The 25935-nt window shown below is 47.6% G+C and overlaps 1 protein-coding gene across 2 annotated transcripts in view; it reads right to left on the reverse strand.

The window, feature by feature from the left end:
- Window positions 1-25935, reverse strand: part of LOC146020869 (voltage-gated delayed rectifier potassium channel KCNH8-like) — a 314377-nt gene that overhangs the window by 106598 nt on the left and 181844 nt on the right. For both annotated transcript variants that reach the window (XM_083154407.1, XM_083154408.1), the window contains exon 3: window positions 3250-3384. In XM_083154407.1, the coding sequence (XP_083010533.1) occupies window positions 3250-3384 (135 nt within the window). The remainder of the gene's footprint in view (window positions 1-3249; window positions 3385-25935) is intronic.

Raw genomic sequence — 25935 nt, forward strand, 5'->3', positions numbered from 1 at the left:
TTGGGGTATGGATGGTTGGGTGGACAGTGTCTAGGTCAACAGGTCGACACATCCAAACAGTTGACAAAGATTCGTACTTATCGACCCTCCCAGAATGGCCGGGAGGCTCACGAAAATCGGGTCTACCTCCCAGCCCCCCAAGAAGGTGGGCAAGTCCCAACCAATCCCCCCAGCCTCCCGCTATCCCCCCTTCAGCAGGGGGTCCGCAGGGACCTGATGACACAAATTGTGTCATTGTGGTCCCGCTTGCCTCAGCGAGGGGCATGGCCCTGATGATGTGATCACAATGGCCACGCCCCCACACAAGGTTCAGATGTTTAGCTTGGCCTCCGGCCCTGCCCCTTTTGTGGCACACCCACCCACCCTGCCCCGTGCCTCCTCTATCTGGCCGCTCTCTCCCGTAGAGGACAGTCTAAACGCAGGCAACCCTGCATACATAAGGTCGACGTGGTCAAAAGGTCGACATAAGCCAACTTTTTTGGTGTATCGACATAGGTCAACATGGACACATTATAAGTGTACCGAGGCCCCTTGTTTTGGGCACGGTGCCTTGCTGGGCCCGGCACACTAGTATATTCTCTATCTATACCCACTGAACAAGTCAGTATAAAAAAATAATTGAAAAAAGCTAATGTCAACCTTTTCCCATGTCATCCATTTTCCTGTCGACCATTGGGTTGACTTTTTGAACATGTTGACATAATGCATGTAGACCTTTTGACTGTCGACCTAAACACTGTCGGCCTAACGGTGTGTATCAATTATTGGAATTTAGACATAAGGGGGGGTCATTCAAGGACCACCAGCGCATTCGCGAACGGGCCATGCTGCATAATACGCAGGCTGGCATCATATTATCATTGATTGCATTAGGGGTGGGGTGGGGGGGGGGTGTTGCACCATTTAGGGGATGGGAAGAGACCAGAGTTCTCCATTGGAGGCCCGTGGGAAGGGCAGCTTGTGCGGCATCATGGGTGCTTCGATCAGATGCTGCATCCTCTTCCCTCCCCTATCGGGACTCCTGCGCCGCAGTAGCATCACGGTAACAGACGGTGTAGGGATTAAGGGCCTTATTCTGATTTCATCGCTCCTCCACACGTTCGCACGGGGGAGTGTTGTGTTTTGTCTGCGCATGCGTATTTATGTGGGTGCGAGCGGGCATGGCAAACTGCTAGTTTGCACCTAGCAACGCTGGTTGTTTGCATGGGCGCAGCCCGTTGCCACGTTCCACGCTCACCACCTCCACTGCTAGGTGCGAACGCGCTTGTACCCAGAGTCTGCACATGCGCAGACGCAAAACCTAGTGGAATCAGAATATCCCACCAAGTCTGAGCCAAGCTTCATCCTCTGCCTCTCCCTGTCACCCACTCCTGTCACCCACTACCTCTCCATCTCCCACTATCTCCCCTCTTTACCCACTGCCACATCCTCTGCCTCTCCCCTGTGTCACTTTCTTCCCATCACCCTCTCTCTCCCCTGTCACCCTCTGTCTCTCCAAAGCATCACCCTCTCCCCATCACCCACTGCCTCTCCACTGCATCACCTCCCCATCACCCTCTGCCTCTCCACTCTATCACCCTATCCCTTCACCCTCTGCCTCTCCACTGCATCACCCTCTGCCTCTCCACTGCATCACCCTCCCCCATCACCCTCTGCCTCTCCACTGCACCACCCTCTCCCCATCACCCTCTGCCTTTCCCTGTCTCTCCACATTACACTTTCTTGTCACCTACTGGCTAGTGGATATATCATTCTCTTTAAGGCCATCCCCCTTTTTGTGAGGCCACTCCGACTTCCCCTTTTGCCACGCACAAACCCCCATCCGATCGCAGTGCCCAGACCACCCATTATGTTGTTTTGGATCTGCCCCTGATGGCTAATATTAGCTTGGAGCATTCGTTGTCCTCTTCCCTGTACGACTTCATTAAACTGTAAATATTTCTTTGGCAATGATAACAAAAAGTTTTTTGTTAAAAAATTGGCTCATTTTCTTATTATGTTTTTATACCAATGAAGTATGTTTTAAGTATGTTTACCCAGCTGTGTTAATTGTTTCATCTGCAGAGCGGATAATTAATGAACCAATTAAGATCAGTGAATGGACATCTGGAGACTACTAATATGGAGAATTTTTCCATACGGGAAGCTTTGAAAAAGTCATTACAATGTTGTGAAACGCATAATCTGCCAGAACAGGGAGACCGTCATTTCATAACCTTCCATGGTTGGAAATTGGATACACTACTGGGGTAATTCGGACCTGCTCGCTAGGATGCGTATATTCGCTGCCTTGCTAGCAGGTTGATACCACCTGGCCGTAAGCACGCCCACCTCACCCTCCGAATCCACTCGCCACACTGCGAGTGGGTGTGTACTCTTACACATCTGCTTGCATGCGACCGCACAGGACTTACTTTTATGCTGCACGCTGATTTGGGGATGGGTGTTGACTTCATGTGATGTCATCAGCGTGCCCCAAGAAGGCCTGCATTCACAAAGATACGCCCAGCGTTTCTATGAGTGGGCCTACTGGACCCCAGCGACCGCCCCCTAGCTGGCAATCATCAAGCAAAGCCCCACGAATGAAAAAATAGACAAAGGAGTTTGCTACTGAGGTTTTCACATAAGCAAACATCCAGCATCGGAGATGGAGCCTAATTCGGGCCTATGCGAACAGGACTGAATTGGCCCTTAACTGAGAAGCATTGTCACCGGCAGCGCTATATACAACCAGTATCTATATACTGAATAGTATGATGGCCGTTTGCTTCCCAGCACTTGCCTGTCTTGGCATTGTATATAAGCTAGTGGTGAGAGTGTGTTAATGGCAACAAGACAACTATAAATACATGGATTTATTTTTAATCCTGACATCTCTGCTGTATTGATCTTAACAACAGGTGCACTGATCTCGATCTACAAGTACTGGGCGGTGCGTTCACAACTGAGACACAACTGGGAGACAAGAGGAATCTTAAAGCGATCGTTTCAGAGGCCAGGCACCGAGAGCACACAAAGATGGGATGAATGTGGGCTGCCCAGAGGAATTTGTGGCAACAATGAGATTCGCCACATCATACAATTCGGAACATCACAAATGTTTGATCAATATGGAAAATCCCGGCATGCTACAGGGCCAGTAAGGTGATGAACCCAGTGCCGATGGTGGCATTATAAACAAGCGGATAATAATGAGGGAACGATATATATGTACACGGCAAGCACACGCGTCAGCTCTCTGTTACTCACCTGTAGATTTGTTGTTGCCTGGCGAGAGATTATTCTTGGTGTAGGAGATGTCTTTATGGGAAGCCAGGAAAAGCACCACTTCCCCCTTCTCATTCTTTATTGGAACAATATCTAGGAGACACCAGAATGATCCACCTGCAAACAGAACAACAGCGGTGAGGATCTTACCAGGTAAACAGCATAGGCAAGGATGGTTACATCATAGTACAAACCCCTCAGTATGTTCCAGTGGTCCCTACCATAGTCCACACACCCCCCCCCCCCCAGGCATATCACCTGGCCAGCTACTCCACCATCAGGACCCCTGATCCTCTGCCCTGGAAACACTTATATGAGAAAACCACAGGTGCTGTGGTTTCCTGATATAAAGTGAGTGCGTCCAATTCCAACACTCCCAATTATGTTTATTCTCAATGCAATTATAGGAGATGGGATCTGACAATTACCGCTTAGTTGGAAGGTGCAGGCACATGCAGACAGGAAGCAGTGACCTGGGATTATTGCTGACCACATTGATCAACGTGCCTAGTAAATATCTGATAGAACGATGATTGATGATTTCAGAAAATAATAAACCAAACTGCTATGGGCAGCAAGGTTGGTGAATTGGTTGTCATTACTGCCTCTCAGAAATCGATTCCCACCAGGATGCAGAATTTGCATGTTCTCTCCGCGCTTGCATGAGTTTAATATGGTTGCGGTGTTTTCCTCCCACAATCCAAGAATAGTAGGTTAATTGGCTCCAAAAAAAAAAAAAAAATCCCTGGAGTATATATCTGTGTGTATATACATGTGGAAGAGAATATAGATTGTAAGCTCCACTGAGGCAGGGACTGCTATGAATTTATTTAAGGTACTTGTGTATTATCACGGCGCCCATCGCATCGCATACCATAAGGCATACGATGGTATGCGATGCGATATCACGCAATGTTAACCAATGTCATACAATTTTAAAATTGTTTGACATTGTATATGGCATACAATTCCATACAATGCGATGGGATGCGATTAAAAATTGTAAGAGCACCCCAATGGGTGGTTACAATGTTAAATGCACCCTAACTTCACAGGTATTACGCGTCCACTCGCGGTTCAGGCTCGGTGGCTCGCTGCGCTCGCCGCACTATATAAAATCAACTCCACGCCGACATGGATAGTGGAGGTATGAAAAGGTTGTAGGACGCGTACCGCCGTTCCTCGCGGGCTCGCTGTGCTCGCCACGCTTCGGGTTCACGATTATAGTGGGGGGTGGCGTGGGTGTGCATTTAACATTGTAAGCACCCATTAAGGTGCTTAAAAGCACCCATTAGGGTGCTTATACAATTTTTAATCGAATAGGGGTCTAAAATCGCGTTGCATCGCATCGCATGCCATCGGGTGTATGGCATGCGATGCAATAAAAACATTGCACGATCAATATCGGAGGCGCTGTGATAATACACAAGTACCTAATTTAGTAATGCCATCACCCTTGGGAATGTGCATCAGACCTTGTCATTGCAGATGGAGGTGACCCTACAACAACTGCTCTCTCCATTCTATCCTGTGTCTCTGAACGCAACGGTGGTCCCAGATTTGACGTATGAATAGATGCATGGCAGAAAAGTGTAATAATCATAGGATTTATCCCAAGTCACTTCCATACTTCTGTGCCTGTGGTTACTCCAGAAGGGTCACTACCAGGCCTCAAAGAGTGTTGATTTTCACGTATTTTAGCAATCTACAATGGCGCAAAAGCAAAAGTTCCAGAAAACCCCTATGGCACATGTGTTATAGGGCCCAACTCATTCCTGATCACAGGACAAATTTGTTCTTAAAGTGAGCAAAACCATGCTGCACTGCAGGTGGGGCAGATGTAACATGTGCAGAGAGAGTTAGATTTGGGAAAGTTATTTTGTTTCTGTGCAGGAAAAATACTGACTGCTTTATTTTTTACACTGCCAATTAGATTTCAGTTAGAACACTAAACACTGTTTTTGTCTAAATTTGGGCCTTATTCTAGTTCACTCTTTCTGACAAAATCCTTCTTAGATGGATAGAACCATGTGCACTGCAGGTGGGGCAGATGTTACTTGTGCAGAGATTAGATTTGGGTGGGGTTTTACTTCAAAGTGAGATCTATATTGCAGTGTAAATATAAAGCAGTCAGTATTTAAGCTGCACAGAAACAAAATAACTCACCAAAATCTAATTCTCTCTGCACATTTTACATCTGCCCCCCTGCAGTGCACATGGTTTGTCCATCTAAGAAGGATTTTGTCAGAAAGAGTGAACTAGAATAAGGCCCTTTGTTTGTCGGTCAATTGAACATAATAATCGGTAAAATAAGTATTTTCACTGTTAGTCAATGAGTTTCGTTGGTCAATGGCCGTCGGTAAAACGTCCATCAGTAATTTGACCACTACCCATATGTGGCGGCCTTTCTGCGGGAACTTGATGGCTCCTGTAATACATTTTATTGTCTGACGGTCCCGGAGCAGGAAAGTTTGCGAACCCCTGATCTAATGTAATATTCAGGACCTGAAAACGGTGACTGGGAGCAGCGCGGCTGTGCTGGTCACCATTACTCAGAAGTGTTTTAATTTCATCAATCCGAATGTAAAACTTTCAGAATTCACACCAGGCCATCTATCTTCCTAATGCGTTCTCACCAGACCGTGCCTAATATCTATAATTCAGCGTCCTCTTAGCTATGAAATTGGGCTGGTTTGCAGGAAATTATTACTACATCTCACATTCCCTCCAGACGGATACAGATGTTTCAAACATATTTGCTACAATTTTGTTACATTCTGTAATTGGATCAAAGGCAACGTCCATAACAGTGGTTACACAATGACGCTGCTTTATATACTGCGGTCTGTGACTCGCAGGGACAGAAGTTATGAAGCAGTTATTATGGCCAGACTTTTCTTATAAGTTCATCGTTTATTATATAAGTCTTACGTTGCTCCTCACCTCTATGGCGGGAATTCAAGTGTGGTGCGCCCTCCAGAGCAAGCCAAATATTGCTCCATTCATTCGTGCATAGCCGCCGGGGCTGATATTAGTGTAATGTTGTTCTGTCATTTTGACGAGCTGGTAACTACCGGTAGTTAATTAATAAGAGTCAGAGGTGCTGTGTGCTGTGCATTAAAGTGATCATTTACAGGTAGTAGATCTAGAATACTGGTAAGCCGGCTCGAAGCAAAAGCTACGAAAGCTAGTCTGATACCTTCTGTGTTTGTGCATGTGTGAGAAAGAGATGTAGTTTCACTATCTGCCAGCAGATGGCAGTGTTTTGGAGACTCACGGCCTGGAAGACCCACGTCATGATGACATACTGTAGCGATGTACCGTGGGAGAAGTTTATGTACGTGGCGTCCTTTTGATGCACAGAACTTAATAAGTATAATGTCTCTGAACCAGTGGTGGCTCCAGGGGTGGGGCTGCAGCACAGATTACAAATGTAAATGGAGGAGCCACGCCCACTGCCAGTGAGTCTGTTTGGCATGGCAGTTGGTGACAGTGGGTGTGGCTCCCCTATTTGAATTTTAAACTGTGCTCTAGCCCCATCCCTGGAGCCACCACTGCTCAGAACTCATTGTTAAACAGGTGCATGTAGTGCGGGTTGATCAGAGAACACTTAAAAAGGCGTGTTTTCTGAAATGGAGATGTTGCCCATAGCAACCAGTCAGATTTTAGGTATTATCTCCTAGAAAGTGCTAGCTAAATGATAAGTAGACTCTGATTGGTTACTATGGCCAGCGGCATAACAATGCCGCTGCGGTCTAAGTGGTGGATTGGTGGAACAGGCGCAGGGAGGTATCTGACAGCCCACATGGAATCTGCTGAAAACGACCCTCCAAAAATGGCTGCCACCTTGGAGGAGACAGATGCTATAGAGTATCTTCCAGGGGAGTGTAGCATGTATAGCACGACCCGGAAGTGCCAATCCGGGAGTGTTGGCACACTATGAGCACTAAACCACTGGCAACAAACATGAAGCCCCTGGCAACAAGCAATAAGTCCCTGGGAATGAGCACGTAACCTGTTTGCAATGAACCAGTGCCCACAGGCAATGAGCATGAAACCTCTGGCAACGAGCATGTAACGAACCCCCTGTCATACCTCCCAACTGTCCCGATTTTTGCGAGCCAGTCCCCTTTTTCTTAGGACTGTCCCGCAGCTGAAAAAGTCTGGTGGGTGAGGGGAAGTTGGAGGACCCCCCTGCCCGTCGGGGGGGGGGGGGGGGGGGGGGAGATAGACACTATGACTAGCAGCACCGAGAGTGTTGGCCATACCCACAGCAAAATGCGGGCGTGGCTCTATGATCATGGCCATTTTCGTAAAGCTTTTTTCTTGAGCTCATGACCCTTAGAGAAAAAAAATGCTGGGATGTATGATGTAGGTAAAAAAAATATTTTTTCTAAATATATGTATTTCATATATAATACTGTCAAAGGTTCACAATTAAATTAGGCCTTCCATAAGAAGATGGTTTCTTCATTTGTCATTTCAAACCTTCGCAGCTTTCATAAAAAAATCTTCATCCTTTTACATTTCCAATCTTTAATTAAAAAAAATAAATGGCCCCACTTCAATCAGCGGCAGGGGATGGATCATTGCTAGCAATTCCGCGTGTTACTACAAATGTTAAGCAAATGGAATGCTAATTTAGTCCGTCGGAGAATCTGCTTCATGTAAATGTGGATTCGGGATCTCCGGGGAGAGAGAATTACATATTTAACAGACTCTTTATATTTTCCCTTGTCAGTTTTATTAAATCTATGCAGTTGTGGGCTATAGTTTTATTCCAGCATACCCCGGTGACTTCAGAGCACAGAAACCGTAGAAATGCCGCACTGTTAGCCAGAGCAGGTCATGTATTACCCCGTGTGCTCATGATGTCCCTCTAAGTCCCCTCTGATTCAGACCCGATGACACGGCTGCGATTTCGCAGCACTGCGATTATCAAATGATAGTCCTGGTTTACTCTGAAAACCATTCGAGATTGCGCGATTCCGAATGGTTTTCCCATTCTTCTCGGAGCAGTGTATGGCCAACCGATCCTCCCTCAGTCGCCTGGAACCTTCCCTGGTGGCAGGATCGTATGCGACATGTGATGCATCCCACGTCACGACATTCTCCGCTGCCGGATCAGACCTACGACTCCGATCCGTACAGGACCGCTCCTTGGATTGGATGCCCAACACATTCGATTTAGCCACTTCTTGGCCTGATCCATTGGAATCGGGTAAAAAGTGGCCACATCGGACTAGTGACAAACGATGTCATTACTTAGCACTATACAAATTACAGCTCAATGATAATTTGTTGCATTGGCTAAGAACAAACTTTGTCATGCGATGCTATTGATTAGTCCTTGATTGTCCCTGACCTTCTTCGCTTACTGTCTGTCTCGACATTCTGCCTGAGACGATGATTCTTCTGGATCACACTTTATGTTCCAGCCTGATGGATCCTGACCTTATGCTTCCCATCTGACTATTCTCCTGAATTAGGATTCTATCACTGTCCCCGCTGAGCTGCGTTCTGCTGACCTTCCTGCCTGTTACCGCTCCTGACGTTACACCTGGGGCTCATGCCTAATACCCGAGCCGGAGCTGAGTACAGCTGAGCGCATGGAGTACGGATGTCAGTGGTAAGCCTGTGGCCCATCCAATTTGTGCTCAATAGAATCCCATACACAGCTCAGATAACCCTCATACATAATAACTATCCAGACAACGCCGTTCTCCATAGGAATCTGCTTCTTATTTGAAAAATCATTTTATGGAGATGAATACGTCCATTTACCAAGCCTTGGAGAGAGATAAAGGGGCAATTCAGGCCCGATGGCTCAGGTTCCCCCGGTACCGATGGTGGGCTTTTGCGCATGTGAGTTTTGCAGGGCAGTGGGGAGGTTGTTGGGGTCCGCCGACAAAAATGTTGGGTGTGCCGACAAAAATCACTGGGCGAGCCCTTCAGAACGCAGCTGTGTCAACGCCTACTTTGGGTGCACGGCTGACGTCAGTGCCCGCCCCCATCTCGACCATCTCTGTCCAGGATAAAAGTTAGACTAGATTGACTTTTATCTACGAAGGGAGGAAAAATCATTTGATAGTGAATGACCATCGAATTTCCTCCTTGCGGCCACGTGCGAGCAGATGTGTAAGCGCACAAATCTGCTTGCATGCTATTGCTGGGATTTGCTCGTGGTGGTGGTGGTGGTGGTGGTGGGGGGGTGCATTCGGCAGGACATTGTTTACCTGGGCAGCGACTATATGCAGCCTAAGAAGCACGTCTGAATCAGGCCCTTTGTTATATACCAGATGCCCATACACACACCGATATGTGTGCTGTGCGTTTTGTACTTTATTTGTGCCATGCGATTTTGGCACTTGTAGGGGGATGCGATGCGATTTTAGTTTTTTTTTTTAAAGTTTATAGTTAAGTAATGTACATCGATCACATCGCATCGCATCGCATCGCATGTACTACATAAGTGCATCGCATCGCAGCCCCGCAATGCGATGTGTTTTGAACTTTAAAAGTTCAAAACGCATGCGATAATCGCGGCGTGTATGGGCACCTTAAGATCCTAGAGCAGAGCATGCTGCGAGAATCTCTGTAAGCAGGCTCGGGAGCACTAAATATATACCAACACACCTGCTCATTATTCCAACCCAGACAATCAATTAACTCATTAACTTGGAAACTATTTACAGAGCACAAAAGCCATCCGCCGATGCACAGAAAGGCACAGGAATGAACAAAAGTAGAATAAGCCACTGTTTTGTTTTAATTTACATCCAAAATACCAGGTAAAATGATTTAACCCTTTGAGTGCCAAGTGAATTTGTCAAAATTGGCGTGAAAATTGCCGAGCAGAGATTTGTATTCATCATAATGACCGGTAATGTTACCTTATGTAGGATATAGAATTTTTTTTTACGCAATATTTTTATTTGAATTTACTGTATATAACAAATGTGAGAGACGCTGGCAGTTTTAGCAGAACATGTTATATCTGCCCCACCTGCAGTGCACAGGGTTTTGTCTGTTTGAGAAGGAATTTGCCTTTGCGATTGAACCAGAATAAGGGCCATAGTTACTATGTTAGTATGTAGATGTAGCTGTAACCCTTAATACATGGGCAGGTCAGTCAGGCAGGTTATCTTTTTTTCTGAAATACTGGCAGAAGTCCTGCGAATACACCGCGTAGGAAATGTCACATGACGTACAAACGTAAGAGGTACACTCTCCTCCAACACTGAATTAAAGCATGGAACTTGTGACATTGAATTTCTAGCCGCTGTGAATTTGATGTGATGGCGGTCAGTTCGTTTTGCTGATAGCGGCCAAGTCAGACTCAGACAGGAAGCGGGCAAACGCGTTGCAGAACAGTTTTGACATTTTATTCCGCACTCTGCTCTGAGCAGAACACACTGCAGAGCTGTACAATAATTACACACATTTATAACAACTTATTTCCTGCTCAGTACCGAGCATACTTCAACTGACAAACAGAGGAGACGCGATGAGTTACTGTATTTATACTTCACCTTATTGAAAAACTTGTCTGCGCGCAGGGTGTGACTAATGATCTCACCGTTCCTCTGACAGGTTTCCCATCTAGTTATTACAGATACTCTGTCTGCTCAGCTGCAAAACAATTCTCATTGTCTGCTGCTACAATTGGAAAACCTGCCTGGCTCTTTGCCACCTGTAAGGGAGGGGGGGGGGGGGGATTTCAATGTTCAACCGCTAGGGAAATGTATCAAACCTTCTAAAGTATGGCTGAGTGGAGAGGCTGCTCGTCTGCCAATCAGATTCCAGCTACCATTTATCAAGTATATTCTATGAAATGATAGGTGAAAGCTGAGTGGTAGCCAACTTCTGGGCTAGTTCTTTTCTCCAGTCTTTAGAAGGTCTTCGACAACTCCTCATTGGTCACGGCCCTAACTTTGGTACCTGCGCCCCATATCTAGACATGACAGTTGACCACTGTTGCTGAGGTGACGGAGGGTGGCCAACTCATCCCTTTAATCCGGGACACATATTAATTACACAGGTTCTGTGGCAGTTTAAAACCAGGTGAAATGGAGTCTTGAGGTGGGGCAGTTTAAAACCAGGTGAAAGCCAGCCACAGAACCTGTGTAATTAATATGTGTCCCGGATTAAAGGGATGAGTTGGTCACCCTAGGTGACAGTGAGTATCATTATCAACAAGCTCAGCTGTAAACATACACTACATGTGCTGATCCTCTTCCCAGGGGTTTAAGTTGGGGGGATCAGGGTGGGACTGAGTTCCACCACCTCTGCAGGACCGCTTTAAGCCCCGCTGGTTCCTATCTGCTCAACTGTAAGGCCAGGTTAGCGAAAGTGGCAAGTTACCATACACACTAGCTGAATGGGTACTCTGATCAATGATGGGGTGATAATTGTCATTCTTGTCCCATCTTTTTACTATACGGTCCTAAGGACTCTGTCAGCCAGCACAATGCAGCATCGCTCCCGCCCCTCCCCCTACCAGCATCCTTCACTCGCTGGCCGATGCTTTAACCTTGTCTGTCACCAGGTCTCTAGGTATAGTGATGTAGTAATCCCGCCTACTGTTATGCTGGCTCCGCCCATTGTTGATTTGGTGCCGCCCACATGAGGCCACTTCCAGAAATTTTCCAGAGCTACTTTTTTTCCCCATTCCGCCCCAGGCCCCTGGAGTCCCAGATGGGCACGGCATCCATTAAGGTGGTTTAGATGGGTTCTGATTAGATTCCTCTCCTGGGAAAATGCATAAGCTTCTATAAGGGAAAGCCAGCAAAAGGTGGCACTACTCACCACCATAAAGCCTTGGGATGTGGTGCTTAGTACATATGGAAAAGGCTGCCTGGGTGGGATTTGGAAATCAAAGGGAGCGGGAGAGTGATGGACGAATGCAAAAAGGTCAATTACCAGCCAGAGCAGGCGCTATAATGCCAGCCAGCCCTAGTCGGGTCAGACCGGGGTTGTACTCGCACAGAGTGACAAGGTCCCACTGCATTTCGCATTGATATTAATCACACATGTTCTTTCCCGATAAGTGCTGTCCTTTGCGATCAGTCACTGGGTTTATGACCCAGTAGTCATAAGCCCCCTTTCCATGCATATCCCCATGAAGATGGGGCAGCTGGGACCAGGTCTTTGGGGGGGGGGGGGGGGGGGGGCAGCTAAACACACCCCATATCCACTATTCTTTGTATTCCAATACGAAATGTGCCCGTGTCAAGTGTCACATTTCACAAACCGAAGAACTGTCCAAGTTTTTTCCTATTTATTTAATAATTTCCTGTCATGTTCCGCCCTTCCCTAGTTGCGATATGGTGCTCATGAAAGGTAACGATCACAGCCGATGTCTGACTTTGAAATGTGATATTCCCTTATGTTCTTTCTCTATGCAGAACGGCGTTATTTATTAATATGCTTGTCAGATAGTTCTCAGAAGAAAGCAAAAGGTTTAAGATCTTTGAGAATATCACGGCTACAGTTGTTCATTCATAGTCCAGCTTGGTACCAGATCTGATTGATATCAGTAACAGCATTGGATCTACCAGTCCCTGTTGGGGGGGCATGTCACATTGTTACGGGTACAAAGCGCTTCACCGGCTCCACAACTTTTCACGGAACGTCCTCTACAGTTCCAGAGGTTGCGTTTAAAAATAAACTGCCATTATTATTTGTAATGTGGAGTATAATTATAAAACCAACACGATGAAAAAAAACAACAACAGATCACGTCAGTTTGCTTTATTTATTCCATCCATGAGAACAATGCAGATGGGTTTCTGTTCTAATGAGTTTTTAATTACATTGGAAATCCTATACTAAAGAGGGAAACTGCGGTTCGGTTTCTTTTTCCCCCCATCTTCTGCCATAAATGATAACAATGTTTTGAAACTCTGCTAAAACCGAGGAACACACTTTCCTCAAAGTAGAAACCTAGAAACTAATAAAGTTTGCCATCCTGAATGGCCGGGAGACTGCCAAAAATCGCGTGGCTCTCCCAGTCACCTGGCAAAGTGGACAAGTCTCCTGTATCCTGCTCATGCCACCAGGGCCGGTGCAAGCCCTGTCAGCGCCCCAAGCGACCCCCCATGTGCCCGCCGCCCTCCGCTCACCCCCTCTCCTCACCCGGTCCGGATGTCCCACCGTTCACCACCAGCTCCAACCTGGTCCACGGGGGAGGGCGGTATGACCATCCCACCGCGAGTGTAGGGGAGGGGGGGGGGGTTAGGAGGCAGTCGGTCAACTCTCTGACCCGGTCTCCATGGGCGGGGGGCTGTGGGCGCCGCTAAACTGGCTCCACGGTGGGTGCAGCAGACGCCGCTTCCATACAAAGTGCCACCCTCCAGTGGCTGGCGCCCTAGGCAAATGCCTAAACCTGCCTAGTAGTGGCGCCGGCACTGCATGCCACACCCCCCACTCTCTCATTCCCTGTTCACCTCCACTTACCACCACAGCTGAGCTGCCCACTGACAGCGGGAAAGTAGGCTGGGTGATGATGCAACAATAATGAGGACACTGTATAATAGGGGGTGTGGCCACTGAACCACGCCCTCTGTTGTGCTGGTAAGTATGGAGTGTGGTCTGTAAGTTTACTAGCTACAAGTGTATAAAAGTTTATGCAGTGTCTGTATGAATACATATCAGGGTTGCCAACTTTATTATTCTCCTCTCCAGGAGAAGCCCGGAGAGGAGCGTTTCAGCAGCCGCTCAGGGGGCGGGGCTTAAGTGTGACATCACTAAGCCTCGCCCACATGATGTTAAACCAGCAAATTCACGGATCTCCGTGGAGGGGGCGGGGCTAAAATGACGCGATTGTGTCATTTTAGCTCCGCCCCCTCCTCTGAGAACCGAGGATTGCGGCATTTTAATGCCGCGATCCGGGGGACAGCGGGGGTCCCCCCTGAAACCAGGAAATTCCGGGAGGGTCGGCAATCCTGATACATATTGGGGGACTTATTTGCCTAAAGAAAATACTGGGTCACCTGAATCTCACTCTGAGGTGCTTGTACTGTACAAGGTCCTGGTTGCTCATTATCTAATGAACTTCTTTGATTTTGTTTTTTTGCCCGTTATTCTGGTTTGCAAAGGCAAATTCCTTCTCAAATGGACAAAACCATGTGCACTGCAGGTGGGGCAGATGTAACGTGTGAAGAGAGATTTAGATTTGGTGAGTTATTTTGTTTCTGTGCAGGGAATATACTGAGGGCCAGATGTACTAAGCTTCAAAAGTGATAACATGGAGAATGATAAACAACCAGCCACAGCTCCTGTCTGACATTTTTCAAACACAGTCTGTGACATGGCAGGTAGGAGCTGATTGGCTGGCTGTTTATCACTCTCCATTTTATCACTTTTGAAGCTTATGGGCCCCATACATCAGCAATCACAATTTATGGATTTCCAGATCCAGGGATTTTTTGGCCAGATAAATGGATTTTACAATCTATCTGACTTTGCCCACACATAACTGATTTATTTCTGTGATCGGCAGTTTTTTCCATCTAAAGATTGCATCTTCATATCTGGAAATTGCCCAATCGATTGCTGTTCATATTGTAAATAGATGAAGAAGACGAATTGGGAACGCCCACACATATAAAAAAGATCCGCAGATAATACCAGATTATTAAGCATGTTTAAAAACCTGATTAAGCAATCGATTGGCGATTTTGATTGGGATTGCCAAAAGGGGGAGCCCACACATCTAAAATTAATTGTGGCAATCATCTCCATATCTGAAAATTGTCACAATTAATTGCTGATGTATGGGGCCCTTTAGTGCATCTGGCCCCCACTGCTTTATTTTAACACTGCAATATAGATCTCTTTGCAGTAAAACTCCACCCAAATCCAATTCTCTCTGCACATATTACATCTGCCCCACCTGCAGTGCACATGGTTTTGTCCATTTGAGAAGGAGTTTGAATTTGCGAGTGAACCAGAATAAGGGCCTTTGTCTTTAGAAAAGTTTTGCTATTTAGTTTTTCCAATGACAGATATAACTTTATGCCTCCTGAATACAGGGGCCGGTGCCTCTGCCGAGCTTCATCACAAGAAGATTAATAATAAGGACCAAAGAGCCTCTCCAATTTCCCTGAGACATCCAATTGTCGTTATTACTTTGAGATTTCCGTGACTACCTGCCCCGGGCATCCTACACAAAGGACTATCTAACAGGAGCAGAAAGCTCCAGAAAATGACAGATATATTAATATAATGAGGTCCTTGTGTTCGATCACAGCCATTTATGGATATTACTTTATTACTGGCCTCTCTGTGCTCTCCCTGGAGTGCCCTGAACAAGTGAAGTTGTACTTTGAGTAATTATAGCAGCTGAGATTTCTGGATGAAGCAATTAGTTAAATGGGAGGGAAAACATCTCTTAAAAAGGAAATAATTATCGCCACCACTCCGCCTTTCGCTCTCTCACAAAAAAAACAACATACTTTGCGGGGAAAATGCAGCTGGCAAAATACCCTTTAAATAGTATAAAAGCTTTTAGCAACCGATATAGGGTGTAAGTACGGTCATAGCAGCCTGTGCCTGGGGGCACCGTCCCGGAGGAAGAGAGAAGCCTTGAAGTACGACTTTGGCTTCATAATGTATTTATTTAGGTGGTTTATGTAATTTGGAATATAATGAGAATAAATGACTCTAGACAATTCAGACTAATGTGCCAGATTACTATAAATGCAATTAGTTCTCTGCCCCATTGGCGGCTGACTGGAGATAGAGCAGACATTATGGTGGGTCCTCCGTAATGGGAAATCACAGTGGTAGTGTTCCCGCTAGGCTGTTTTAGCGGGGCGCTGCGCCCTGCCCGATTTTTAAAGGAAATAATGCTTCCTGCCCCTCTGGCAGCACCCTGCTAAAACAGCCTGCCTCCTACACTTATGGTGATACCGGGGAAGCCCGGCGCCGCAGTATATAGCGTGCCCGGCACTTCCCCGGCAGTGCAGAGCCTTCGGGGTGGCCGGGCCCATCCCCTTCAGTGATGAAGGCGGCCGGGCCCACCCCTTTTCTTGACGGCGGCGGCCAGGCCCGCCCCTGTTTGTCACGGCGCAGCCTGGGCACGCCCCGGGACTGACCAGACCAGTGACGTCAGCCGGCCCGGTCCACCCCCTTGACGCTGCCCCATGCAGCAGCGCCCTGCTCGCCCCTGTTCCTAGAAGGAACACTACAGGGGTGAATGTATAATTGGTGCCAGGGATGGGGGTCTAAATAACACCCACTGCACCCATGTTCAATCACCATTCTTAGGAGTCCTGCATCAGTGACGCTGCAGAAATCACTCTGAAAATGGTGCGGCAGCCATATCCCCTGTGATGTGAGCATACGCCATAGTGACATCACAGTATAAAGCAGTTCATTACAATACAATTTAGTTGCCAATCATATTGCTTATCCAATACCGTATTTCGGACCCGGCTTAGACCCCAATTTCCACTCCTTCGACCATGGTTTCAACTGGGTGGGCCCTTTTACACCAAACCCAAATCAGCCCTGCATAACCTATCAACAAAAAGTTACTATTCCGGCTCACAAAGATGACATCACCAGCCAGTGCCGAGCAACCTCCAATCAGCTGCTTTTTGTGGTTACCCAGTTCCCTTCTGTTTCCACTGCAGCATTACCCAGTTGTTCCCATGTAAAACCATGCTCGACCTGGGAAGGAATGCTGACCCAAGATTATTGCTAGGTGCCGTTTCCACTGAGTTGCGACCTGGGTTGACACGGAATAACTTTTTAAGGATGTGATACAGAATAACCCTGGTTTTTAAGGCTGTGAAAAATGGGTATAATAAATAGCGCAACAATTCTCAAAACAGCGACTGATGCAAGGGGCGTCATAGAAAGATTCAGTGTAAGATGAAAACTCTACCTTAGACATTAACATCAATGCAGGGTCAAGAGCGTTTGAAAGAAAAATAAGATGGTGGGGAATCCGGGGTCCCAAAGCAGATGTGTAGAGTGTACGTGTGTCCAAATGGAGTCTTGGGAGCGGTAGACGAACCAAATAATAACCCTGGACATTGATGTAGACATGAGATACTGTATGGAAAGCAGTATTGATATCTAACATTATCAATGGTCAGTAGCATAGACAGTATCAAACATTTAATATAAATTAGTGTTCAGAAAAAGCTTAAAACATACCATAATAAATACACAAACAGAATAGAACCAGTACTGCACTTTCTAATCTTACATTCTCCCACCTTATGGTAAGGCTCCTGTCTCTTCTTTCTGGCAGCTGCTCTCTGGTCTAGTGCACTGATTGTGAACTTCATGCACACAAAAAATGTAACTCACTGAAAACATAGATGAGGTTTCATAGGCTGATAAAATGGCTGGAACTAATGTGGAAGTGTTTTGGGCTTTGATCCTGTGCAGAATCATTATCTGGTCCCAGAACGGGATTGTGGGGGTACAGATTTAGACAAACAACATTTTTGGCTCGTCTCCATCTTTACCCTTTTGTAAATGTTCCTTAGTACCTGCTCACAGTGGGGTTTATTTACTAAAATGAGAGTTCTATTGACAATGGGATGTTGCTATGGGCATGTGAAATAGATCTCCCATCTTCTCTGGAAAAATCAAGTCTATAGGAACCTACTCAAGTAAGCAATTTTAGTCATGCAGGTCATGGACTTTTAATGAAGGACGACTGCGGATTTAGCTCAGTGACCGGAGCAAACAAACCCAGCGATATTTTCACCTTGTGTTCCCTGCTACATGTCTAACAGGCTGGCTGCAGATAACGGAACGAAGGATTACTGTGGTCCCAGCCTGCATCTGTGTGCTCTATCCTCTTACACAGATGCTTAACATGATATCATTGCAGGAGAGAACGTCACCTGCATACGACTATAGACGATGACACTCCGTCCATGCCAGTTACACCTATGTTTCTATGCTTATATTGAGGACTTTAAGGAATAATTTCCTTTACGTTCTCAGTTATCCCTCCTGACAGACATATTAATGTATAATAAACCTCTCTGCTGTGACAGTCAGTGTTTCGCTGAATATTGTTCCCTATGTCCCTACCCCTGATGTCTAGCCCTAACTTCCAACCTCTGCAGCCTTACTCCATCCCCCTTCATCCCGCAGCCTAACGCTAGCCCTCCTGGTGACTCCTGACCATCATCATCCTCAGAATCGCACATTTTGACATTGTTTACCTCTTGACAGTTTGATAATGACTACCTGGTGCCTGTCGACAGTTTAAACCATGTTAACGCACTGATGTCCATATTGCGATGGAATGACCATAATTTAAATTTATCACGTCAAAGTTAATTTTCACAAGTTAGCTATAAAGAACAAACTTTATTTGACTTTCATGTTCAAGTCTTTTCTTTCATTAGGTCATTTTAATTTGGCTGGGCACGCACTATATGATATATTGGACAATCTTGCAGTCCGCAATGGCCACCATTTGTGTGTACAGTACCCCAAATCAGGGTTTGATGAATTGTCTGGTCGCATCTTCCAATCTGATGTCCTGTACAGCAGATGGGCTAATGGGGCGGATGATATGGTATGGTAACATAGCCCCAGTAACAATATTTGGGTCATAATTCGGCGGATCATATACACAAGTATGACATACATCGCATCGGACCATTCGATAGTTACCCCACCTGTGGAGTAGTAGTTCATCAATATGATAGCTGCCCAGGGTCTACTAAAATCTCAAACCCATTCTCAAGTTACACTAACAATACCATGCTTCTAGGATTCCTTTAATCATGTACAGTGTCAGTATTTATTCCACTGGTTTCTACAGACAGAAATCCTGAAAACATGGACCTGTTTGTGGTGCCTGAAGATCACAATTATAAACCCCATATAGCTGACCATCAGTTGGGATGCTGAACGTCAGAATATCGATGCCGGCATCCGATGGAGGGAATCCCAGCAGGGGTCAGGAAAGTATAACACCCCCCCCCCCCCCACTTCCCTAACCCTGTCTCCCCACAAACTAACCCTAACCTTCCCCTCCAGTGCCTAACTCGAACCCTTGCACCCCACCACCTAAACCTACTCTGCCACCCCTGCACCCTAACCCTAGGTCCCCTGCTTGTGCCTAAAATTAACCCCACCTGGCCTAAAGCTACTGCTCCCTGCATACTTAAGTTTGGGATGCTGACAGTCAGGATTCCGGTGCTGGCATCCTCATTATATCGACATTGCAGCGCCAGCATGCCGTCATCGCTACTGTAACTGCTGGCATTCCGTCTGCCACTATGACAAGCCTATAGTCTTTAAGAATTTACTTTTTAAAAACTAGGCAGATGGAAACCTGTTTACCAAGCACAAGAAGGAACTGGGGCTTTACAGTCAGGAACACGTACTCCAGGCAACCAGAGGCCTTTTGGTTGCCCACTGGAGATTGCCCAATATTCATCATCTCTGCATTGTACAGTACATGAGATACGCAAGGAGAATTCTAGAGACAAAAGAGGAGAATATTTGAGAAGAGCGACAGAAGGGGAACGAGCGAGATGTGCACGTTCTTTGTGTCATTACAATGTGCAGTAAATAAGCAGCAGAGCTTTGATGCGGGCAAGTGGCGGGTATCAAATTTTCCTCCGGTGGGACGACTGTGTTTGTTGAAGTGGATTTGGAACAGGGAGCCCAAGCGATGAACAGAGCACGACTGTCCCCGAAGACCACAGGAGCCAGGAAGCCTGATGTTCAATAGAAGCCGCTGCTTTGTATAATTACCAATTCCACCGCAGGGTGGCAGAACTGGGGACAAGGCTGATGCGGACGTGCATGCATGCAGTACGCAACATGTGTGTTATCTAACGTGTATCCTGTAATGCACAGCAGCACACATCCGTTCCAGCATCACGTATAGAAATTGTGACTTGTGCGATTTTATGTGACACTGGTGATTGTTCTGCCAGAGTACATTTCTCATGAAGAAGATGAGGAGCCTGCGGTTCTCACGCTGATGTTAGGTTATATAAAGCGGAGCACCCGGCTAGGCAGCAAAGTAATAAATAATAGAGGATGAGGACGGTGCCGGAAAACAACTGGAACCTGCGGGATTTCTGCCGGACGCAGATACAGAAAAATGGAATTTTGATGCAGAGAGACTGACGGGAGTTTCTATTTTTCCATTGTTGTTGTTGTTCCTTAGAAAATATTTCCTAACCAATAATAATATATATCTCCTATCACAGAACCACGGTGCAGGCTGGAGCGAAGCGACAATAATATTGTGGTTGACAGTTTACAATCCCGGTATTTGGCTCTAAAAATTGCCAGGAAACTGCTAGTGCGGGATTTAGGGATTAGACTGCACATGCGCGGTCTATTGCCTGGCAGTGTCTGGTCTCCCGGCTGGGATGCGGTCAATTTGCCGGCGGTCGGGATACCAGCGTTCAGAATCCCGACACTGGAATCCCGACCGCCGAAATCCCGAATCTTTCTCCCTCCGTGGGTGTCCACGACACCCATAGAGGGAGAATAAAATAGCGTGCCGAGCGTAGCGAGGCACCGGGCCCGCTGCGTGGCGAGCGCAGCGAGCCCGCAAGGGGGGGCGATCCACGTCCCCCCCATGTCGGGATTTCGTCGGTCGGGATTCCAGTGTCGGGATTCCGACCGCCGGGATCCCGACCGCCGGGATTTCGTATCGGATCCTCCCGGCTGCGCGGTGGCAAAGGGGATCTAGCTGCTACCTGGCCGCACTGCCCGGCCTCCCCTCCCAACGCACTCCTAGCTGCACTGTGGATAAGGGGATCTAGCTGCTACCCGGCCGCACTGTCCGGCCTCCCCTCCCACCGCACTCCTGGCTGCACTGTGGATAAGGGGATCTAGCTGCTACCCGGCCGCACTGTCCAGCCTCCCCTCCCACCGCACTCCTGGCTGCACTGTGGATAAGGGGATCTAGCTGCTACCCGGCCGCACTGCCCGGCCTCCCCTCCCACCGCACACCTGGCTGCACTGTGGATAAGGGGATCTAGCTGCTACCCGGCTGCACTGCCCGGCCTCCGCTCCCACCGCGCTCTTGGCTGCACTGTGGATAAGGGGATCTAGCTGCTACCCGGCCGCACTGCACGGCCTCCCCTCCCACCACGCTCCTGGCTGCACTGTGGATAAGGGGATCTAGCTGCTACCCGGCCGCACTGCCCGGCCTCCCCTCCCACCGCGCTCCTGGCTGCACTGTGGATAAGGGGATCTAGCTGCTACCCGGCCGCACTGCCCAGCCTCCCCTCCCACCGCACTCCTAGCTGCACTGTGGATAAGGGGATCTAGTTGCTACCCGACCGCACTGTCCGGCCTCCCCTTCCACCGCACTCCTGGCTGCACTATGGATAAGGGGATCTAGCTGCTACCCGGCCGCACTGCCCGGCCTCCCCTCCCACCACACACCTGGCTGCACTGTGGATAAGGGGATCTAGCTGCTACCCGGCTGCACTGCCCGGCCTCCGCTCCCACCGCGCTCCTGGCTGCACTGTGGATAAGGGGATCTAGCTGCTACCCGGCCGCACTGCCCGGCCTCCCCTCACACCGCGCTCCTAGCTGCACTGTGTATAAGGGGATCTAGCTGCTACCCGGCCACACTGCACGGCCTCCCCTCCCACCGCGCTATTGGCTGCACTGTGGATAAGGGGATCTAGCTGCTACCTGGCCGCACTGCCCGGCCTCCCCTCCCACCGCACTCCTAGCTGCACTGTGTATAAGGGGATCTAGCTGCTACCCGGCCGCACTGCCCGGCCTCCCCTCCCACTGCGCTATTGGCTGCACTGTGGATAAGGGGATCTAGCTGCTACCCGGCCGCACTGCCCGGCCTCCCCTCACACCGCGCTCCTAGCTGCACTGTGTATAAGGGGATCTAGCTGCTACCCGGCCGCACTGCACGGCCTCCCCTCCCACCGCGCTATTGGCTGCACTGTGGATAAGGGGATCTAGCTGCTACCCGGCCGCACTGACTGCCCCGCTCCTGGCTGCACCAATTTTTCTTTTATTAGGGAAGCCAATCCCTGTAATCCTGGGATTGAGCATACTTCAATGTCGGGATAGAAAAAATGCTCAATAGGTTGACATCAAATGGTCGACAATGCCAACAATTGACATGAAAATGGTGAACGCTTGAAAAGGTCAAGGTGAGATTTTTACTTTTTGGTGTCAATTTGTAGATTTCAGCACGGGGAAACCAAATTAGTGTCCCGCTTCCCCTCGTATAGCCTGCTTATCTCGCCATGCCTTGGGCCAGATGCCTCACAGCGCTCTGCACACTTTACCGTTCCCAATTAAAAAATAAAAGCTCATGACAACCTTTTCATGTGTCAACCACTTCAGTGTCGACCTTTTGCTTGCATCGACATTTTATCTATTTATCATTTTACAGCGTCAACGTGGTCGATTTTGAGCTGAAAGCAGCTCAGTTTTGTCGTTAGAGTTGCTTCCAGCTGAAAAGCATCCCAGGATGTACGGGGCAGCGATGAGCGAGGATCGCTCCCACATTATCGACGGCAGCCGACGTAGTATTACCAGCAGATGAGCAACAGGCTGGACGGATTTTCATAGTGCCCCATCCATGGTAAAATCGCTTAGACGGGCGAAAACCGCTCAGTGTGTACGCACCGAGTGATAAATCAAAAAGCGATAAATCGCCAGCTGCGCGCTCCCGTGTGCACTGCCTAATGGTCGCTGGTCGGCGATCGCTATCGCTGTGCCGGGAGGTCAGCGCCGGGGAGATCAGCGTTGATCTCCCCAGCCCCGTGCCGCTGCTCCCTCCCTCCTCCCATCAAAGTGACAGCAGCAGCGTCTGCTGCTGCTGCGCTCCCCCTCCGCCCCGTAGTATATTGCTAGCAATATATCCCCAGCAATCATATTACCCCGTGTGTACACAGCATTAGATTTGGGTGGGGGGTGTTCAAACGGAAATCGAAATTGCAGTGTAAACTGCAGAATAAAGCAGCCAGTATTTACCCAGCACAGAAACAATGCAACCCACTCAAATCTAACTCTCTCTGCACCTATTACATCAGCCCCACCTGCAGTGCAGCATGATTTTGCCCAGTCGAAGCTGAATCAGGTCTTAGATATAACCTACCAGTCTGAGCAAAGCAATACTAGCAGTATAAATAATATATAATATAGCAGCGGGGCCTGCGGAAATGATTGTGAGTTCAGAGGTCAGTACGGGACAGTCTTTTCAGCGCTAGGCCCGCTCCCCGCCGTGACAGAGGCCGCATAAGAAAAGACGTTACTCAAGATCAAAAAGCTTTACTCTAGAAATAATTATTCTGTCCACCTTCATACTGAGATGCGGATGAAAACAAATTAAATAGAAGTAATGCTGATTTTTTTTTTAATCAGAAGAATTAAATAAAATTATAAAAGCCAACTTTAAAGGGACTGGAGCTGTTGGGTACCCAAAAGTCAGTGACAGTAATGTCATATTGTAAACAGTTAATTACTGTAGTAATTCATGAGGTGATGTAACCTGTCTGACGAAGGGAGGGTTAAAATACTGTGTTGCAGCGCCGGGGCCTTGGAGTCCGCCAGGCAGAATGAGGTTGCAGATAATAGAATTAGCAGGCTCATTCTACAGGAGATGTTCTCCGTAAAGCAGTAACGGCGCGGTGCAGTCTGTCCGGATCAATCTCCGCACAGCGGGGCACCCGGCTTCTTTGAACTGAGGCTGGAAAGAACAGAGCTGCCATTTGCTGAGTAGATCAATGGCTCTTTGAAGAGAAGTATCTTCAAAATGATATAATTATTATTATTAACCCCAGCCATAGACTTATCACATCCGTATTTGAGGAAGAAAACACAATGCCATTGTTAGTACAGCCTGTAGCTGGTGTGGCAGAGGTGGCAGAGCCAGCATATCGTAATGTGGAGGATCCAGGCCGGGTGTTGGAGCAGTAGCAGAGGCAAGGTTGGGTAATCAGCAGCACCTGTGATCTCCTGATATAAGTGTTTCCAGGGGAAAGGGTAAATGCTCTGGATGGTGGTTTGCTGCCCAAGCAATAGGCCGGGGTGTGGGCTATGGTAGGGACTACTGGAACGTTTGTTCTATGCTGGATTACCTGTATGCTGCTGCCTGTAACTACACTTACCTATGGAATTATCTGGTATGCTGTGACCTGCTTTATAAAATAAAGATCAAAGTCTTCATTTGAATCATGATCCTTTTCACACTGGGTATATAATATATTCAGTTGTTACAGTATATGCCAACATCTGGCATTGCTGATGGACAGGGTCATGCAATTCCATTCTGACATTAAGCAACTATGTGGTGGGAATGGCAACTGACCATCGATGATTAAAAAATGATCAATGGTCTATGGGTCTGATTCTGGCTCACTCGCAAAAGAAAATTATCTCTCTAATGGACAAAACCATGGTGCACTGCAGGTGGGGCAGATGTAACATGTGCAGAGAGAGAGTTAGATTTGGGTGGTTTGTTTTTCAAACTGATATCTATATTGCAGTGTAAAAATAAAGCATCCAGTATTTACCCTGCACAGAAACAAAATAACTCACCCAACTCTAACTCACTCTGCACATGTTACATCTGCCCCACCTGCAGTGCACATGGTTTTGTCCATTAATGGAGGTGCTTGCTTTGACGAGTGTCCAAGAATCAGGCCCTATGACCAACGTTGAATACTTTTTCTATCGATATGGAAGAATCAGATGGTTTTTCACCAATGATATACAAGGAACATGGAGCTTAGCTCCGCCCCTGACACTCCCACAAAGCTTTACCTCCAGGCTCTCATTGGCCCAAAGCCTAACGCATTATAAAGCAGGGGTGGCCATCAGTGGATGAAAACCATTGATGGTTCGCTTGCTGTCAGGTGACCTGGAAACATGATCTGTGTGGGGTCCTGAAGACCAAGTCTGAGAACTACTGAATTAGGGCAACTGACTTCTTCCAGAAAACCCCACACAATGAGACCGACATCACCATTCTACATCGGACAGCCTTTCACCTTTCACCTCAGCATGAATCAGCAAGGGGTATGGGTCACAGCATCCACAGGGCTTAAGTAGACCCATGAAATAGGTCGACAGGGTCGGAAGGTCCGACACAAGTATTATGTCGACAATGGGAAGGTTGACAGTCAAAAGGTCGTCATGAGTGTTTCACAAATTTTGACGTAAGTCAACATGGGCACCATATCAGTGTGTCGCGTCCCCGTGTACCAGTACTGTATGCTTCTATACAATGCTGCTTGCCCACAGGTTCTTCAATACGCACTGAGCTCCGCCTACATGAGGGCATGCCCGTACAGTCCCATTGCAGCTCCTATGCCATCAGTATAGAGGAGCTTGAAGCACGTAGGCATTGGCATTGCCCTTACTTGCATGGGCACAGTTCCTGAGCGTGCACAGAGCAGAGTAACCCCAGATGCGGGACATACTGTATATTCAACTCTGCTCCCATCCCCCGATGTTTTGTAGCAGGCTCTGTCTCTGATGGCTCTGTCTCTAAATTGTACACGCGTGATGCATTAGTCCACGCCACATTGCTGTACATAGCAGGATCTGTAATTAGGACCATAATTGATCAGCAGATTCTGGGAACGAGGCACGGACGTACCCTAAGTGTATTCCTACAATGAGGTCATGCATGATGTGTGTGCTATGCATAATGTAATACACTATTTTCTATGC

The sequence above is a fragment of the Crinia signifera genome, chromosome 7 (assembly GCF_055691185.1).
Source record: "Crinia signifera chromosome 7, ASM5569118v1, whole genome shotgun sequence".
Taxonomy (NCBI): Eukaryota; Metazoa; Chordata; class Amphibia; order Anura; family Myobatrachidae; genus Crinia; species Crinia signifera.